This window comes from Hyperolius riggenbachi, chromosome 1 (assembly GCF_040937935.1).
Source record: "Hyperolius riggenbachi isolate aHypRig1 chromosome 1, aHypRig1.pri, whole genome shotgun sequence".
Taxonomy (NCBI): Eukaryota; Metazoa; Chordata; class Amphibia; order Anura; family Hyperoliidae; genus Hyperolius; species Hyperolius riggenbachi.
Window position 1 is genome coordinate 246,942,048 of NC_090646.1, and position 20,585 is coordinate 246,962,632.

General features: G+C 46.2%; 1 protein-coding gene across 3 annotated transcripts in view; it reads right to left on the bottom strand.

The window, feature by feature from the left end:
- Window positions 1-20,585, bottom strand: part of LOC137504278 (melanopsin-B-like) — a 222,715-nt gene that overhangs the window by 166,650 nt on the left and 35,480 nt on the right. Inside the window, exon 1 of one of the 3 annotated variants that reach the window (XM_068232481.1) lies at window positions 12,135-12,192. The exons of the other annotated variants lie outside the window; for them this stretch is intronic. Within the exon in view, the coding sequence (XP_068088582.1) occupies window positions 12,135-12,178 (44 nt within the window). The 5' untranslated portion in view covers window positions 12,179-12,192. Of the gene's footprint in view, window positions 1-12,134; window positions 12,193-20,585 lie in introns of those variants that run through there. 3 annotated transcript variants of the gene reach the window in all.

Sequence of the window (20,585 nt, forward strand, 5' to 3'; positions counted from 1 at the left end):
GTGAGCTGAATTAATACTCCAAACAATTAACAACAAATACATGAGATACAGACAAAACATTAAAGAGGAGCTGTTAGGTATAAGGTCTCAGAGAAAAAAAACACATATATCAGTAGCTAAATATTGGCTGTACTTACATTACATATGTATTTCACTGTCCACGTTTGGATTTCACAAAAATTTTTATATAGTATTTGCAGAGAATGACGCTTCTGACAGCTCATGGCAGGTTCCATGTTTGTCTGTCTCCTATGAAGCCAATTGTGTCATCATGTCCTCCCTGCTTCCTGATGATTCCACTAACAAAAAAGATCATAATGGACAACACTCCTGTGCAGTGAATATTAATTAGCCATGTGGCTAGGAACAATAGTGGACTCATGCAGTATAATCTGCCCTGTGATTTTTCAGTGCTGTGAGCTGGGCTGCATTACAAGCTGCTGTAATATGAGCCTGTAACCAGGGCCGGATTTGTACTTTTTACCGCCCAAGGCCAACTATACCGTCTGTATGGTTATCTTTGCGTGCCCCAATGAGAATTCTCCTTACTTTCCATCATTGCTGTCACAGACAATAACTATTTTAGTAATTCACATAGAGGTTATAAATTATGTTTTCCTTAAGAACTGTTATGTTTGCCATCTTGTTAATGATGGATCCATTGTGTCACCATGAGAGTTAGGCTGATATGTACCTGCAGGATTGAGCTTACAGGACTTGTAGGGATGACACAAGTACAGGACAGAGAGTTCAAAGGTTAAAGCTGTCTTTGTAGATAGGGATGGCTGCATAGAACAGCTTTACTGCCCCTCACTGAGCCGCCCCTAAATTTCTAGTGCCCTAGGCCATGGCCTATGTGGCCTTGCCAGAAATCCGGCCCTGCCTGTAACTTCTCACTAGGAGCCGAGGCGAGGACCCAAGGTGGGGAGAAGTAGCCCCAGAATGCTTTGCAGTATGTTATGCGGCCTCTCGTACTTTTAAGAGCTTGGGAATAACAGTCTTGCTGTTCAGCACACATCAAAAGTAAGAGAGATTTTTAACTTCAGTATTGCCTTTTTGGCTTCCTTCTAAACTGTTTAACACAGGAGAATAGAGGTTTAAATTAGCTTTTGCAGCCTGACAGTTACTCTTTAAGCTTAGATTTTCACCTTTAAATCCTAAATAAGACAATGGAATTCTAGTAAAGTTTTATTTAGGACCCCAGTGTTTGGTAAAATCCTTGTTATTTTTTCCAGTTTTTACTAAAAGCACTGAAAGCATGCACATCATTTTCAAAATGTTAAAATTGCAAAATTTAAAATACATACATATAAATGTACATTTCTTCCACAGTAAAATGCACTTAAAATTACGTATTTCCTATGTTGCTGTCACTTGCAATAGTTAGTGAAGATCTTAAAGATCTGACAGATTTTGAGCGAGTCCATCTCCTGGTGGTAGATTCTCAGTTATTTCTTTATTTACAAAATATTTAGATAACTGCAGTTGCTCATTTCTACTGCCAAAAAATGTGCAAGATATTTGGGAAGCTGTCATTTTTAAAAAGATCTTTTCCAGGGAGTACTTTTGTAAAGAATACAAGGAAATGCTGAGAAGCACCCATGAGAAGATAGACTAGTCCAAAATCTGCCATATTTATCCCCCTTTAACTACCTACTGTAAGTGGTAGCAACATAGGTAAAAAGTAATTTATAGTGATTTGACTCTGGTAAAATTGTATGTTTAATGTGTATGTGCTTTAAATGTTACTATTTTTCGTATCCTTTAAAACTTCATTAACCTCCTGAGCGGTCTGGACGAGCTCAGCTCGTCTATCACCGCCGGAGGCTGCCGCTCAGGCCCTGCTGGGCCGATTTTCATCAAATAAAGTGCAGCACACGCAGCCGGCACTTTGCCAGCCGCGTGTGCTGCCTGATCGCCGCCGCTCTGCGGCGATTCGCCGCGAGCAGCGGCGAAAGAGGGCCCCCCTAGCCGCCTGAGCCCTGCGCAGCCGGAACAAAAAGTTCCGGCCAGCGCTAAGGGCTGGATCGGAGGCGGCTGACGTCAGGACGTCGGCTGACGTCCATGACGTCACTCCGCTCGTCGCCATGGCGACGATCTAAGCAAAACAAGGAAGGCCGCTCATTGCGGCCTTCCTTGTTTATTATGGGCGCCGGAGGCGATCGGAAGAACGCCTCCGGAGCGCCCTCTAGTGGGCTTTCATGCAGCCAACTTTCAGTTGGCTGCATGAAATAGTTTTTTTTTAATTTAAAAAAAACCCTCCCGCAGCCTCCCTGGCGATCTTATCAGAACGCCAGGGTGGTTAAGCATTCTCCACATGATTCCTAGAACACTCTTTTTTTCAAGCTTTCTTTTAAAATCTCATTTTTTTTTAATTTCACTTTATTTATTTCTCTCTTTTTTATTGTACATTTGTATTTCCCTGTCTCTGCGGAAGCCTAAAAATGAAGGTTATTTCAGAGAACTGAATATTTATGAAATACTGGGTATTTAAGATTGGGAAGTAATCAACTGTGAAAGTAATGAATCATCTGCTGTGATGTTAGATATTGATTTGGAAGCTACATGTAGGGAATTGGAAAAATATCTGATCAAGGAATTAACCTCCCTGGCGGTTAATTTTTTTTGCCAAATTGGCAAAAAAAACTTTTTTTAAAATTTTTTTTTTTTTGTTTCATGTAAAGCTACCAGAGTGGTAGCTACATGAAACACCACTAGAGGGCACATGTGTCCCTCTAGTGCGATCGTCGCCGGCATCTATAGCAAACAGGGGAACGCGTATACAACGCGTTCCCCTGTTTGGCTTCTCCTGTCGCCATGGCGACGATCGGGATGACGTCATGGACGTCAGCCGACGTCCTGACGTCAGACACCTCCGATCCAGCCCATAGCGCTGCCCGGAACTCATTGGTCCGGGCAGCGCAGGGCTCTGGCGGGGGGGGGCCCTCTTTCGCCGCTGCGTGCGGCCGATCGCCGCAGAGCGGCGGCGATCAAGCTGTGCGCGCGGCTAGCAAAGTGCTGGCTGCGCGCACAGCAATTTACAGATTAAAAATCGCCCCACCAGGGGCTGAGATCTCCCCCTGCGCGGCATAGCCCGAGCTCAGCTCGGGCTTACCGCCAGGGAGGTTAAGGCTATAGTGGCATAAAATACCCTCAAAATATATCTGGAACTGAGCCTGATACCTGAGGGGTTTAGGATAAAGAAAATAATTATTTTGATTTTTTCCTGGTACAAACGAAGAAATAACAACATGTACTGTACTGTAACCATTTTAAAGTGTTTAATGAGGTATGGAAGGTATGCAGACTGTCAATGCACTATGAGTAGAGAAAAGAGAATGGAATGCTTCAACTAAAGCTAGTAGGATAATAGATCAAATTAAAGAACAAATAATAACATGCAACAGTAAAGAAAGATGCGGATTTGTGTATCAAGCTACAAATATGGTTTGCGATAAATAATTTTTATTAAACTACAAGTTATTTTAAAGTTAGAATTCAGGTAAAGGTGTGTGAGGCACCCCTCTGTAGTAACTGTGTGATGTGCCTTGGCAAGGCTTGGCAGCACTCCTGGCTAACTTGATGCTTGAAAGAAAGATGCCGGCACCATCAAATATCTTCTTATGTTCTTTTATTCATCCAAAAACAGCGTAGCCATCATAGCAACGTTTCAGAGAACACTTCTCCTTTGTCAAGCTAAGCCACGTTGTAATACACTTAATATACATTCTTTCACGCTTTATATATAGGACATGGTAGGTAATCCACCAATAACATGGGAGATTGGTGTTTAACCAATCCCTCAGGTCCGCTGCTAGTCGGACCTGATGGGAAACTTCATAGCTTTAAGCCTATTGGGCGCTGATAGGAGAACCCGCCTCTCCCCTCTTTTAAATCTATTGGTCGCCACCACGAGCCACCGCTAACCATGCCGCGACTCCTCCTGCGTGCACCGCCCACCATCTCCGCAAACAGCGGACCTGATGGGGAACATCGCAGGGTGACGTGGGCGGGAACAGCGTCATACGCTTGTCCACGCCCCGCCAGAGGTGCAGCCAATGATGTGGGCGCCGTCGAACCGTCGGCACCTCGCATCACCCGCGATGTAAACAAAGCGGCAGAGCGTGCGGCGAACTATACAAGTCAAGGCGATCATATACTTTGTTACACAAACACGACACTGGCAGAAAGCCATAAATAGAGGAAGCTGGGAAGGGAAGAGAAATAAGGAACAACAGGGGAACACATACTATAAATGAATACCATAGTAGCGTAGATTGTCATGTCATACACATGAATAAAATTGCAATTATAAGTGCAGCAGCCCAAGGGGAGGTACCTACAGAAACGGCAACAGATCTAACTCACGGTTTAAACCCCGTGGTTCCATGGTATCGAGTTTTTTTATCCAAAAAGCCTCACGCCATAATAACTTCTTGATCCTGTCACCACCTCTTCTAGGGGGTGAAACCTGCTCCAGAATCATGAATCTAAGTTGAGAGACATTATGTCTAGCTAGAGAAAAATGATAAGGGACTGCCTGATCAATTAAACTTTCCCGTATTGCGTGTTTGTGGGATGAAAGTCTCACTTTCATTTTCTTAGTGGTCTGGCCAATGTACAGAAGGCCACAGGGGCATTTAAGAGCATATACTACATACATTGAGTCACACGTGTGACATCCTTTAATCTTAAATTTAGTGCCCCTATGGGGATGTATAATTTCATCGCCTTTAATGACCGAACTGCAGTGAACGCAGTTCAAGCAAGGGAAGGTACCTTGTCGAGTAGAAACTGATTTAGGGGGCGGATTTGCATCTGCATGTACCAATCGGTCCCTAAAATTTGGTGCTCTACGATAAGAGAACAGGGGAGGATTCACAAAATGTTCTATGTCTGGAAAGCTGTCGGACAAATAGTGCCAATGTTTCCTAATAATTTTAGATACATTATTACTGGCTGTAGAGTATCTGGATACAAAGGGTATCCTATTTGACATCTGTCTATTATTTCTTTGTCTGCCGCCATTGCCCAGGCACCTCCCATGGGCTGCCTGCACAACATCAGGGGGATAACCCCTCTGTGTGAACTTTAAATGCATCTGGTCTATTCTCTCTTTCCTCACTGTCTCATCCTCTACAATTGTCTGCACCCTCTGAAACTGACTAACTGGAACCGACCTCTTGGTGGCCCACGGGTGAAAACTCCCAAAATGCAACAGGGAGTTTACATCCGTGGGCTTAACAAAAAGGTCGGTGGTCAAACGGCCATCCTGTCTGATGACCATGGTATCAAGAAAGCTGATCCTCTCTCTAGAGCTGTGGATAGTAAGTCTAATGTCATGGCATTGGTCCATTAGTTCCGAGACAAAAGAGTCTAGGGTCGAATGTGGTCCCGCCCACACGCAAAAAACATCATCTATATATCTTAACCACTGTAGGGCATGTTTTTTAAACAAAGTGCTGGTATATACATACATCTGTTCATATGAGCCCATGTAAATGTTTGCGTAGGACGGGGCCACATTCGACCCCATAGCAGTGCCCCTCAATTGCATGTAAAAAGTATCTTCAAATCGGAAGTAATTATACTGTAGGACAATCTCCAATAATCTACACACAAAATCAACCTGTTCCCTAGAGTAATCAGAAGCAACCTCCAAAATATGTCGGACAGCCTCCACACCCCCATCATGTGGGATGGAGGTGTAGAGGCTCTCAACATCCATAGTAACCAACCAACAATCATCCGGAATACACTGTACATTACGGATCACTTTCAAGAACATAGGAGTGTCACGTAAGTAAGACTTCTGTGATATCACATAGTGTCGTAAAATCCTATCCAGATATTTAGCAATGGGGGCAAACACTGATTCTACCCCCGCCACTATAGGTCTACCTGGGGGGTTATCAAGTCTCTTATGGATCTTTGGACAGACATACATTACCGGGGTAATGGGATGGTCCTGAATGAGATAACTAGCAAGTTTCTCATCAATAATGGACTGTTTTACAGCCCGTGAGACTGTCTCAGCTATTTTAGTCTGTATTTCCTGTAAAGGGTCACACAAGAGGACCCGATAGGTGGTCTGATCTGTAAGCTGTCTTAATATTTCTCCACGGTACATTGTAGTGTCCATGACGACAATGGCCCCGCCCTTGTCGGCAGGTTTTATAGTTATGGCCGGATTTGCAGCTAATTGTTGGATAGCTAAGTTCTCAGCTTGTGTAATGTTTCTCTGTATCTTCAATCCAGTGAGTCTATTGCTACGCATTAGATTGTCCATATCATCCTGGACCTTTTTAATAAAGATGTCTATGATTTGACAAGAGGGTGGCTGGAACTTGCTTTTAACCCTCAGGCCAGACTCACTCAGTGATAGCTTTTCTGTCTCACTTGGCAAGGAAATTGCCGAAGGAAATTCTCTTGGGATGGAGAAATAATATTTAAGTTTAATAGAGCGAAAAAATCTCTGCAAATCAATGTCTAATTCCAGAGGTTCAGGGAAATGTGCCGGAGCAAATGAAAGTCCATGATTGAGTGCAGACAACTGCGAGGCAGTGAGGACAGTAGAGGAAATATTGATCACTATGTTCTCCTGTAGGGCTTGTTTTGTCGTGACCTGAGTCGCTCCCTGATGTTTCCCCCGCCTCCGCCCGCCCCTGCGCCTCCTCCTGCGCTTGATGGGTGATCTGAGAGGCCTTCCTGGGAAGAGCTTGTTAAAAAATCAGAGGAATCCTGTTGGCCTGTTCCCTGTTGTGGGCCTGGTATAGGTCCTGGCCGGGGTCTGCGTATAGGTCTGCCGGAGCGTATTGGTCTCTGCCACTGATACACGTATCCGGAGCTATAGTCCTGAACATCACGTTGGTATTTATCTCTCTTTATGTTTTCAATTTGTTGTTGATGACAATCAACTGTTATAATGAGTTCAAGATCAAATTTCTCATATTCCTCCTTGGAGATCAAGGTCATCAGTTTCTCCTTCAATGTCTGGCGTTGGGTAGCCAGTTTAGGTAGCTCTTGTTGTAAGCGCTCAATGGTCAAAAGCATGGAGTCAAAGGAAGCTCTGTTCCAAATTAGGCTCCACCTGTGGCAAAAGTTTGGATCGGCAGGGAACATAATAGGGGCTACATTGGATCTCATGCCTCTTGGTATCCGTTTAGTTCTATAATATTCCGCCAGTGTCTTGGCGTGCAACTCAAATGTGACATACGTCTTGGAGATTTTGATGATTTGTTTACGGATCGCCCTTTCATCCGCCATACTGAGGTAGGCTACCTCAGTTGATACTTGTGAGATGATTCTAGATGCCTCCTCAGGTGTATAGGAGAGAATCAGGGCCTCCATATCAGCGTCCTCCACGTCTAAGCCAGAGGGTGCACTCGCTGTGTGCTGTGACATCATAACTGGTAAAGGTGTGTGAGGCACCCCTCTGTAGTAACTGTGTGATGTGCCTTGGCAAGGCCCGGCAGCACTCCTGGCTAACTTGATGCTTGAAAGAAAGATGCCAGCACCATCAAATATCTTCTTATGCTCTTTTATTCATCCAAAAACAGCGTAGCCATCATAGCAACGTTTCAGAGAACACTTCTCCTTTGTCAAGCTAAGCCACGTTGTAATACACTTAATATACATTCTTTCACGCTTTATATATAGGACATGGTAGGTAATCCACCAATAACATGGGAGATTGGTGTTTAACCAATCCCTCAGGTCCGCTGCTAGTCGGACCTGATGGGAAACTTCATAGCTTTAAGCCTATTGGGCGCTGATAGGAGAACCCGCCTCTCCCCTCTTTAAAATCTATTCAGATGCATTTAAAGTTCACACAGAGGGGTTATCCCCCTGATGTTGTGCAGGCAGCCCATGGGAGGTGCCTGGGCAATGGCGGCAGACAAAGAAATAATAGACAGATGTCAAATAGGATACCCTTTGTATCCAGATACTCTACAGCCAGTAATAATGTATCTAAAATTATTAGGAAACATTGGCACTATTTGTCCGACAGCTTTCCAGACATAGAACATTTTGTGAATCCTCCCCTGTTCTCTTATCGTAGAGCACCAAATTTTAGGGACCGATTGGTACATGCAGATGCAAATCCGCCCCCTAAATCAGTTTCTACTCGACAAGGTACCTTCCCTTGCTTGAACTGCGTTCACTGCAGTTCGGTCATTAAAGGCGATGAAATTATACATCCCCATAGGGGCACTAAATTTAAGATTAAAGGATGTCACACGTGTGACTCAATGTATGTAGTATATGCTCTTAAATGCCCCTGTGGCCTTCTGTACATTGGCCAGACCACTAAGAAAATGAAAGTGAGACTTTCATCCCACAAACACGCAATACGGGAAAGTTTAATTGATCAGGCAGTCCCTTATCATTTTTCTCTAGCTAGACATAATGTCTCTCAACTTAGATTCATGATTCTGGAGCAGGTTTCACCCCCTAGAAGAGGTGGTGACAGGATCAAGAAGTTATTATGGCGTGAGGCTTTTTGGATAAAAAAAACTCGATACCATGGAACCACGGGGTTTAAACCGTGAGTTAGATCTGTTGCCGTTTCTGTAGGTACCTCCCCTTGGGCTGCTGCACTTATAATTGCAATTTTATTCATGTGTATGACATGACAATCTACGCTACTATGGTATTTATTTATAGTATGTGTTCCCCTGTTGTTCCTTATTTCTCTTCCCTTCCCAGCTTCCTCTATTTATGGCTTTCTGCCAGTGTCGTGTTTGTGTAACAAAGTATATGATCGCCTTGACTTGTATAGTTCGCCGCACGCTCTGCCGCTTTGTTTACATCGCGGGTGATGCGAGGTGCCGACGGTCGACGGCGCCCACATCATTGGCTGCACCTCTGGCGGGGCGTGGACAAGCGTATGACGCTGTTCCCGCCCACGTCACCCTGCGATGTTCCCCATCAGGTCCGCTGTTCGCGGAGATGGTGGGCGGTGCACGCAGGAGGAGGCGCGGCATGGTTAGCGGTGGCTCATGGTGGCGACCAATAGATTTAAAAGAGGGGAGAGGCGGGTTCTCCTATCAGCGCCCAATAGGCTTAAAGCTATGAAGTTTCCCATCAGGTCCGACTAGCAGCGGACCTGAGGGATTGGTTAAACACCAATCTCCCATGTTATTGGTGGATTACCTACCATGTCCTATATATAAAGCGTGAAAGAATGTATATTAAGTGTATTACAACGTGGCTTAGCTTGACAAAGGAGAAGTGTTCTCTGAAACGTTGCTATGATGGCTACGCTGTTTTTGGATGAATAAAAGAGCATAAGAAGATATTTGATGATGCCGGCATCTTTCTTTCAAGCATAAAGTTAGAATTCAGAAAATATAGAAATATAAAAAAAAATATTGCGGCTATTTTAAATCAATTAAAGCAATATAACAATCTTTAATTGAAAACCGGTTGAAAAAAGTTACATTTGCTCAATCTTAGGGCCGGTTCACACTTGCGGTTCCCTGCCAAACGGACCGGATGACCTGACCGGATGACCTGACCGGATCCGGATCGGAACCGTACGGTTTTGATCCGGATCCGGTCAGGTTGCATCAGGTGTTCATCAGGATGCGATCCGGATCCGTTTGGCAAAAGATAGTAGAAACCGAATAAAAATGTTGGGGTCTGGGAGGTCAGCAGAAGGTGGACCTGTGGAATCAGGCCCTCCGCTGTTTAGCACTCACCTCCACCTCCGACATACTGCCAACATCTCCAGCACGTTTAAAGTCACTGCTGCTGCACTCCAAAATGCTTGCCCATGTGTCCCCATCCAAAATCGCCACTACAATACGCATAGGAAGTGGGGTAGAACATCCGGATTTTTAGCCAGTGTGTTGTGCGCTCTCCGGTTCTCATTGGTTTGTATTGGCCGGATGGTGCAGTCCGGCTCCGCTCCGGATACGGCTGCCGGAGGAGCCGGACCAAAAAATAGCGCATGTTGGGTCTTATGCCGGAGTCCGGATCCGGTCCGGATCCGGTCCGGACGAAACGGACGCATGTGAACGGACGCATAGGCTTTCATTGCTATGCCGTGCGTCCGTTCCGTCCGTTCTGCATGCGGTCCGGCTCCGGCATGGCGATTCCGGACGGCGACCGCTAATGTGAACCGGGCCTAAATCTTTGAGAAAAAACATTTTACAGTTTATTCGGTACAAGTCATTTTTTAAACAGGAGCAGTGTGCCATTCTTTTTAATTTCCTGTTTCAAAAAGACCATGTAGTTTTTGAGAAAATGTATATTAACTGACATGGCTGCTGTCTTAAAAATAAAGCCCTTAATTGGAAAAAAAATTAAACAACTCTATTCTATGTTACTAATGTTCTATCTACCATTAGTACTACACATACAATTAATTATATCATACATGTATTTTAATTCAGGCTTGCTTTAATTATAAGTGACTTATTCATAATTTGGTGTATTCACTTTTTCCCAATTATGAAAGTGTGTATATATTCTTTATTAACTACGTAGAGTACCATATTTTATATTTAGTGGCAATATGGAAGAGTTTTTGTAAGTAACAGCAAGGATTTTAACATATATTTAATTAAAAAAATGAATTGCATAAATTGACACAATGGCCTAAATTTACTAAGGGCAGTTTGATAAAATAATTTTGGTCAGTAAAATACCGCATTCGGTATTTGTCACGATCTGCTCTGCTGGCCTTGTTTCCCTGGACATTTGGATAGTTTCTTATGCAGCTTACACAATGCAAGTCTGGGAAAACAGGCCTTTTCTGTCAGCTCGCTGCTGTGGATGGATTTGCATCCACTTGTCATGCAAATTGCTTGCTGGCTTCCTTGGAGGGTTTTGAGTATAAATGTCACTTCCTCCCAGAATTCCTTGCTCGTCATCAGGTTACTGTTTGTTAATTTGTTTAGTGCAGTCAGGTTTGTGTTTAATTTGTACTGCTTATTCTGTCTTGTCTGTGCGATTGTACTATTGCCAGCGGTGGCTATTAGTAAATCGTTCTGTCTGTCTTAGATCGCGTTCGCCCTAGCGTTAGAGGCAGTGGGCCTTTCTTGTCTGAACCTTGAAGTATAACCTTAGCTGCGGTTGCTACTGGTTACTCCTTCTGTCTGTCTTAGATCGCATTCACCCTAGCGTTAGAGGCGGTGGGTCTTTTTTGTCTGAAGCTTGGAGTATAACCTTAGCTGCGGTTGCTACTGGTTACTCCTTCTGTCTGTCTTGCGGATCGCACTCACTCTTGCGGAAGAGCAGTGGATCCTTTCAGTCCTGTTCCTGTGTACAGATCGCACTCGCTCTTGCGGAAGAGTAGGGGATCCTATTTGACCAGTTCCTGTTGCCTGTTTGTCTGTCGGTCTGGAGCCAACGTTTGCTGTTGCCTGAGGTAAGGCAACCGATTAGCAAGCGTTTCTGTTATTTGTTTGTTTGTGTTTTCTGTGTTCATTAGTTAGTCAGGGTTGGCGCGTTTTTGTCTCTGTTGCGCTTATCGTGCGGAGACCGCGCCATTAACATGTTTTGTCGCTGTTGCGCTTCTCGTGCGGCGACCGCATTTATCTAGTGCGTTTCTTATTTTCCTTGGCGTTCTGATTGTATGGTTTGCTGTGTCTTTCTTACTACACCTATGTTCTGTCTTTACTCAGTCTTGTGTCTCTGTTACAATCGCCTCTCCTACGATTGGTGTTCTCACTCTGTCCTGTTCTGATGTGAAGTGTCTACCGTCGCTGGGCGGCGACTAGATTGGTAGACATTCACATAGTCTCTTTCTGTTCCAGTCCTCTTCTGTCTTGCTGTCTTGTTTCTGTTTGTTCTGTTCTGTCTCAAGTTGTACAATTCCAATCTGACATCTGTGGATGTGCAGAGATTTTGTTTCTCTGTGCTCCACAGCACCACCTGCTGTTTGGAATTCCTCTCCACATATATACATCTATCTACTGGGTACTCTGCTTCTGTGATTGTGGAGATTCTCCTCTGCTCAGCGCACACGGCGTGCGCTGACTCTGGAAATCTACCTCAGATCAGTACAGTATTTTACACTTTTTTTACCAAATTCACTAAGATTTCCTGGCATGTGGTAGAAGTTTGTAATTTACTAAACAAACATGCTTCAAATCACTAAGCCCTGCTCAGCAAGTATCACCTACCAGCTGTGGAGCAGGTCAGCAGTCAGGCAGGAAGCGGTGTGCATGAGTTGGGGTTTCATGTGCATCCTGTCATCGCTTTAGATGTGCTGCAGCCACCAGAGGGAGCTCTTCTGTATGCCAGAATACAGATATGCACACCTAAAGGGATGCAGAAAAGCCTCAAAAAATTGTCACCTTCCCCTGCTCTGTGAGAGTGAAATGCCCGCCTTCCAGAGTATCAGACCAAATCAAAGTGAGAAGCAGGGCTGTGTAGCTCTCCCTATTGGCTGCCTGGCTCTTCCTATTGACTGTCTGTCAATGTTACTGCAAGGAGAGAGTGAGTTATTGACTGCTAAGAGCTGGAGAAAAATATTGAACACATTTGTTTGATTTACAAAATGCATAAACCTTTATGAATTGCAATTTCTTGACATTTCTTGAGGTTTTTACTGCACAAGTTGGTAATTTTATCTCATTAGTTGGTAATTTTTTCTGTATTACCGAATGCCGTAATGTGGTAGTGAATTGGGGCCAATGATTGTATGACATACTAAAATGATTATACTGTATTTTGATCCTACAGATTCAATGCATTAAAAAAATAAATAGTTTAGGGGGTCTTTTCTTACTTTTCAGTTCGAAATGTTATGGTTTTTTTTTACATAAAATGAAAATGTTAAAGCAGTTTGAGCACCAGAGGTGCAATTTTAGAGCAAGAGCTTGGCAGCAAAAGCATTAAATTAATTTAATTTATTTTCATGCACAGGTGCTTTAAGTATCAAAATCTGTATTAGCAGCAGCTCCCTATAATCACATAGCTTGCAGGACTCACAGTGGGAGAGGGAGCAGCACCATAACTTCATGTCTGATAGGCACATAACACAGATAGCTCTGGCCCTAGCAAGGCATTGCTAGTAATGGATCACCATAATGTCATCAGAAATAAGTGCATAGCAGAGAAGCAGTTTGTTACTACCTGTCAAAGCAGAAGGATTTCCACCAGCAGAGACACTAACTGAAGTGATTGGACATTTGGGCGACACCTTGCTGGTATATTCTTGCTGGATTTGGCTAACCTGATTGTCTCAGCTGACAGACAGAGCTGTTTGTACCATGGTACCGCCTATAAAGTATTACATACACTCACCTAAAGGATTATTAGGAACACCATACTAATACAGTGTTTGACCCCCTTTCGCCTTCAGAACTGCCTTAGTTCTATGTGAAATTGATTCAACAAGGTGCTGAAAGCATACTTTAGAAATGTTGGCCAATATTGATAGGATAGCATCTTGCAGTTGATGGAGATTTGTGGGATGCACATCCAGGGCACGAAGCTCCCGTTCCATCACATCGCAAAGATGCTCTATTGGGTTCAGATCTGGTGACTGTGGGGGGCCATTTCAGTACAGTGAACTCATTTTCATGTTCAAGAAACCAATTTGAAATGATTCAAGCTTTGTGATACGGTGCATTATCCTGCTGGAAGTAGCCATCAGAGGATGGGTACATGATGGTCATGAAGGGATGGACATGGTCAGAAACAATGCTCAGGTAGCCCGTGGCATTTAAACGATGCCCAATTGGCACTAAGGGGCCTAAAGTTTGCCACGAAAACATCCCCCACATCATTACACTACCACCACCAGCCTGCACAGTGGTAACAAGGCATGATGGATCCATGTTCTCATTCTGTTTACACCAAATTCTAACTCTATCGAGACTCATCAGACCAGGCAACATTTTCCAGTCTTCAACTGTCCAATTTTGGTTAGCTCGTGCAAATTGTAACCTCTTTTTCCTAAGTGTAGTGGAGATGAGTGGTACCCGGCAGGGTTGCCAACCCAAATTCTAATTTTTCCTGGACAAGATGGTCAAAAAATCTGGACACCCCAAATTTTAGACGGACAGGGGGCGGAGTCAGGGGCGGAGTCAGGGGCGGAGCCAGCAACAGGATTTTTGGGGAACTACATTTTGGGTTCTCTGTGTTTTGTTTTGTTTTTTTTTATTGCTGACTTTGATTCATACAATCCTATATAATAAAATCCCTGTGCTGCGGAGTCCTCCTGTGTCCGTGCTTCCAGACCTGACAGTTTGTTGTCTGTGAATCTTGTTGCATTGTGGTGGGAAATAACAGCTTTTTCCAACTGCCATTTTCTACATCAAAGGACCACCATCATGAAAAATGTAGGCAGTTAAAATCTGACAGAGCGGACAGGTTTTGGGCCAGTGCATCTCCTCATGGGGGATTCTCAGGGTTTTCTTTGTTTTCAACAGCATTTCTTGAACAGCAGTCTAACTGCCAAAATAGTAAGATACCAGCCAGCCTCCCTAATCACTTACACACTATTTTGTTAGACTTTGCAACTGCTGTTCATGAAATGCTGTTGAAAACAAAGAAAACCCTGAAAATCCCCCATAAGGAGATGGACTGGCCCAAAACCTGTCCTGTCAGATTTTAATTGCCTACTTTTTTCAAGATAGTGGTCCTTTAAAATAACAGTATTTCCCTTTATTTAGCCACAACCGGCATAATCGGTTTGCAACAAATATGGAGAAACTATGCAGTCATCATCCTGGTCCTCATCTTTCACTTTCTCCAGCAACACCCCATCTCTGCAGTGTGTGATGCCCCTATCTATCTGTTGTCTCTCCTTTGCTCCCCCATCCTTGCACAAATCATCCCCTTATAACTCCCTCAGCCCCACATCATGTTCATCCCTTTCCTGCTCCCCATCCTAGCACACATCCACATGTCATCCCGGTCCTCCACTGCCTCCATAAACACCCATTTCTAAACTGCATAAACCCCTCCCACCCTCAATCACTCTTCCTAATTTACCTGCCAGCTGCCACAGACTGTCACTCTGATGATCAATCATCATCATCCAAACCCCATAATTTCACTCAGCAGCACTAAAATGACTGTGCACTCACAGAGTGTGATCCCATCCACCCACCACCACAATGATACCCCACCCTAATATTTAGATCTTTTCAAGCCAGCAGCAGCCAGGCCCAGGCTGTCTCTCTCTCTCTCTCTCTCTCTATCTGCCTGTGACTCCCACTGCCCCATACAGGCAGGCACTCACACAGGGTGGGTGATCCTCCTACCAGCATCCAACTGCGGCTCCTGAGTCCTGGTCATCCTCCTGATTCTGACCCATCCTGGTCCTGGAGTGAGGCGGGCAGACAGCCAGCGTGGGTGGCAGTGGTTGGAGCAGGAGCACACAGCCACTGCACTGGACAAAGTGTCACTGATGGTCGGTGGCAGGCAGTGGTGCCTCAGTCTCAGTCAGGCAGCCCCAGTGTATGCTCTGTATGGCCATGGCTGCTCCTTCTTTCCTTCCTCGTTTCCTCGTGGTGCCTGGCTGGAGGATGTGACATACCGTGGGCGGGCCCAGCTGCCTCTCTTCTAATTGGCTGGAGAGAAGCACAGCTGTTGTTTTCATTGGAAGGAGCCAGGGAGGAAAGAAGGGAGGGGGTCAGGGGACAGAGAGGAGGACCTGGTTTAGCCGCACAAGCCAGCAAGCCTGTGTACAGCGAAGCGCTCATGCGCAGAAGCAATCGCTGTGAAAATGACACTCATTGGACGGACGCCTGATCTCAAATACGGACAAGTACGGACAGTGCCTTTTTGGGGTCATAAATACGGACTGTCCGTATATATACGGACGCTTGGCAACCCTGGTACCCGGTGGGGTTTTCTGCTGTTGTAGCCCATCAGCCTCAAGGTTGTGCATGCTGTGGCTTAACAAATGCTTTGCTGCATACCTCGGTTGTAACGAGTGTTTATTTCAGTCAACGTTGCTCTTCTATCAGCTTGAATCAGTTGGCCGATTCTCCTCTGACCTCTTGCATCAACAAGGCATATTCGCCCACAGGACTGCCGCATACTGGATGTTTTTCCCTTTTCACACCATTCTACCCTTTTCACACCATTTCAACCCTAGAAATGGTTTTGCATGAAAATCCCAGTAATTGAGCAGATTGTGAAATACTGGCCCCTCTGGCACCAACAACCATGCCACGCTCAAAATTGCTTAACCACTTGCCGACCGCACGCTTATACCGTGCGTCGGCAAAGTGGCCGCTGCAGGACCAGCGACGCAGTATTGCGTCGCCAGCTGCAGCCTAATTAATCAGGAAGCAGCCGCTCGTACGAGCGGCTGCTTCCTGTCAATTCACGGCGGGGGGCTCCGTGAATAGCCTGCGGGCCGCCGATGGCGGCTCGCAGGCTAAATGTAAACACAAGCGGAAATAATCCGCTTTGTTTACATTTGTACGGCGCTGCTGCGCAGCAGCGCCGTAAGGCAGATCGGCGATCCCCGGCCAATCAGCGGCCGGGGATCGCCGCCATGTGACAGGGGACGTCCTGTCACTGGCTGCACAGGACGGATAGCGTCCTGTGCAGCCCAGATCTCCCGGGGGTGTCAGGTAGGAGAGGGAGGGGGAGGATTTCGCCGTGGAGGGGGGCTTTGAGGTGCCCCCCCGCAAAATGCCAGCCAGGAGGAGCGATCAGACCCCCCCTGCACATCATCCCCCTAGTGGGGAAAAAAGGGGGGCGATCTGATCGCTCTGAGTGCCCTTTGATCTGTGCTGGGGGCTGCAGAGCCCACCCAGCACAGATCACCTAAAACAGCGCTGGTCCTTAAGGGGGGGTAAAGGGGGGGTCCTCAAGTGGTTAAAGGGAACCTTAACTGTGAGGGGAAAAAAATTCACTTACCTGGGGTCTTTCCCAAGCCTCCCCATCGTAAAGAGCCATAAAGCGCGTCCGCATGACGCAAGACGCGTCATGCGGACGCGCTTTACGGCTCTTTATGACGGGGAATGCGGAAGAAGAGAACGCTTTGCCCGAGGACGACTGGCAGTCGGCTGAAAACGAAACTTAGCCATGGAGGGAGACCGGAGGGCACCGGAGGGCACCGAAGGACCGGCGCGGGCACAGGACGGCTGCAGGAGGCTTGGGAAAACCCCAGGTAAGTGATCTTTTTTTTCCCCCCACAGTTAAGGTTCCCTTTCAATCCCCTTTATTCCCCATTCTGACATTCAGTTTGGAGTTCAGGAGATTATCTTGACCAGGACCATACCCCTAAATGCATTGAAGCAACTGCCATGTAATTGGTTGAATAGATAACTGCATTAATGAGAAATTGAACAGGTGTTTCTAATAATCCTTTAGGTGAGTGTATTTTTGTATGATCTACAGAATTCTGGACTCCTTTAGTGCAGATGGCATGGTTAATGTACTCATATACTATGAAAATCACAATCTCAAACCTTGAGAAATTAAACATTTGTGTGGTGCCCATACACGGTACTATAAAAATGTTCAATTTACCCGTTTTGTATCGAAAATAATATTTTTTTCGATCAAGAAAAATGAACGATTATCCTGTTATTTTTATATAAAAATTTGATTGGACATGTTGGAAAATCTTTATATCCGATCTAACTGTATAATTGAACTAAATTATCTAATCGAAAAAAATTAAATAAAAAAATTGTACCATGTATGGGCACCATTAGAATCGAAAGCATCTTACGATATTTTATTTCTAGATACATGCAATGTCCTGTGTTCCCCTGGGATTCATGGAAGTCTTGACTTTCAATAAGCTAAAACATCAGTTTTTGAAAAAAGCATATGTTCTAAGGTGCATTGTTATGTAAAATGCTGTAAGCTGTTAAGCAATTACAGTATATGTAGCACACAAGAAAAAAGAAAGGAAAAGAGACTACGAATGGAAACGTGACAATCTCCAATGCAACATGCTAATATATTTGAAATTGTCAGATAATAATGAATCAGAATAAAAGGAAAGTGACATTGTGTTAAAATGTTGCTGTACATATAATTAAGTGTGATTACAATAGCGTAAAATTAGGTTTAGATAAGTATTGTCATGTACATTCATTACTTATTTTAATTCTGTTCTAAAATACAAATTTGTCACAAAGATTGTTTACATTACAAAACTCATATGCAGTAATTACCGTATTTTTTGGACGATAAGATGCTCCAGACTATAAGACGTACCTAGGTTTAGAGGGCAAGAACCAGGGAGAAAAAAAAAACACTAAACCTGGTGTGTCTATAGTGCAGGGGCATCTTGTAGACCTTCTCCCCCCAAGCTGACTCTATCTACTTTGACCAGTTATACTAACCGCTGTTGCTCCACCAGTTTCAGCTACACAACACTAACCCCTAATACCACACCAATTTCACTGCACTACACTATGCTAACTCCTAATGCCCCAACACTTGCACTGCACTATACCATGCTAACCTCTGTTACCCCACCAGTCACACTACACTGCACTACACCATGCTGACTCCTGATGCCCCACCAGTCACACTCCACTACACTGCACCATGCCGACTCCTGATGCCCCACCAGTCACACTCCACTGCACTATACCATGCCGACTCCTGATCCCCCACCAGTCACACTACACTGCACTACACTATGCTAACCCCTAATGCCCCAACAATTACACTCCACTGCACTACACCATGCCGACTCCTGATCCCCCACCAGTCACACTACACTGCACTACACCATGCCGACTCCTGATGCCCCACCAGTCACACTACACTGCACTTCACCATGCCGACTCCTGATCCCCCACCAGTCACACTACACTCAGGGCCGGCCCGCTCATGAGGCGGGGTGAAACATTTGCCTCAGGCGGCAAAACTGCGGGGGCGGCACCCACCCCCGCCATCAGGGGGGGACAGCCGATACAAAAGTGATGGGCCCAGCCGCCTGAGGCTCCCAAGGGGGGGCCCGGGCCCCCTGCTCACTTACTGCGGCTCCGCTACAGGCCCCCTGCTCCCAGCATGTCATGTCTGGTAACTGCGAGCGGCTGCTGCAGCAAGTGATGATGCCAGCCAATCACAGAGGAGGGTGAAGCCAGTGTCAGACTGAGCCAATGGGAGGGCGGGATTTCCCCCGGTAGGCCCCACCCCAAAGTCCCGACATGCCTGCTGTGGGTGGTCTGTGGTGCATACAAAGACATGGCCAGGCTGGCTGCCATCCAGCTAAGGAGGGTCTGGGAGGAGGAGCTGCAGGTAGCATGCTGGGAATGGAGGAGGCCTGGTGCTGCTGAAGATGGAGGAGGCAAGATGACTGAGGTGATGGGCTGGCTCACCCAGCCAGACCTCAAGAAGAGAAGTTTTCAATAAAGATCGCCTGGCCACGGACAGAAGCCCCGCCCACCACTCCCGGTAAGCCCCGCCCACCACGTCCGGTAAGCCCCGCCCCCACACAGCACTTTGGCCTAAATCCTAGTGTCTCTCCGTCCCCCAGCACCCACACTGACCTCTCAGCACCCACACTGACCTCCCAGAACCTACACTGACCTGACCTCCAAGCACCCACACGGACCTCCCAGAACCTACACTGACCTGACCTCCCAGAACCTACACTGACCTCCCAGAACCTACACTGACCTCCCAGAACCTACACTGACCTGATCTCCAAGCACCCACACTGACCTCCCAGAACCTACACTGATCTCCCAGAACCTACACTGACCTGACCTCCAAGCACCCACACTGACCTCTCACCACCCACACTGACCTCCCAGAACCTACACTGACCTGACCTCCAAGCACCCACACTGACCTTCCAGAACCTACACTGACCTCCCAGTACCTACACTGACCTGACCTCCAAGTACCCACACTGACCTCCCAGAACCTACACTGACCTGACCTCCAAGCACCCACACGGACCTCCCAGAACCTACACTGACCTGACCTCCCAGAACCTACACTGACCTCCCAGAACCTACACTGACCTCCCAGAACCTACACTGACCTGATCTCCAAGCACCCACACTGACCTCCCAGAACCTACACTGATCTCCCAGAACCTACACTGACCTGACCTCCAAGCACCCACACTGACCTCTCACCACCCACACTGACCTCCCAGAACCTACACTGACCTGACCTCCAAGCACCCACACTGACCTTCCAGAACCTACACTGACCTCCCAGAACCTACACTGACCTGACCTCCAAGCACCCACACTGACCTCCCAGAACCTACACTGACCTGACCTCCAAGCACCCACACTGACCTCCCAGAACCTACACTGACCTGACCTCCAAGCACCCACACTGACCTGACCTCCAAGCACCCACACTGACCTCCCAGAACCTACACTGACCTCCCAGAACCTACACTGACCTCCCAGAACCTACACTGACCTGACCTCCAAGCACCCACACTGACCTCTCAGCACCCACACTGACCTCCCAGAACCTACACTGACCTCCCAGAACCTACACTGACCTGACCTCCAAGCACGCACACTGACCTGACCTCCAAGCACCCACACTGACCTGACCTCCAAGCACCCACACTGACCTCCCAGAACCTACACTGACCTGACCTCCAAGCACCCACACTGACCTCTCAGCACCCACACTGACCTCCCAGAACCTACACTGACCTGACC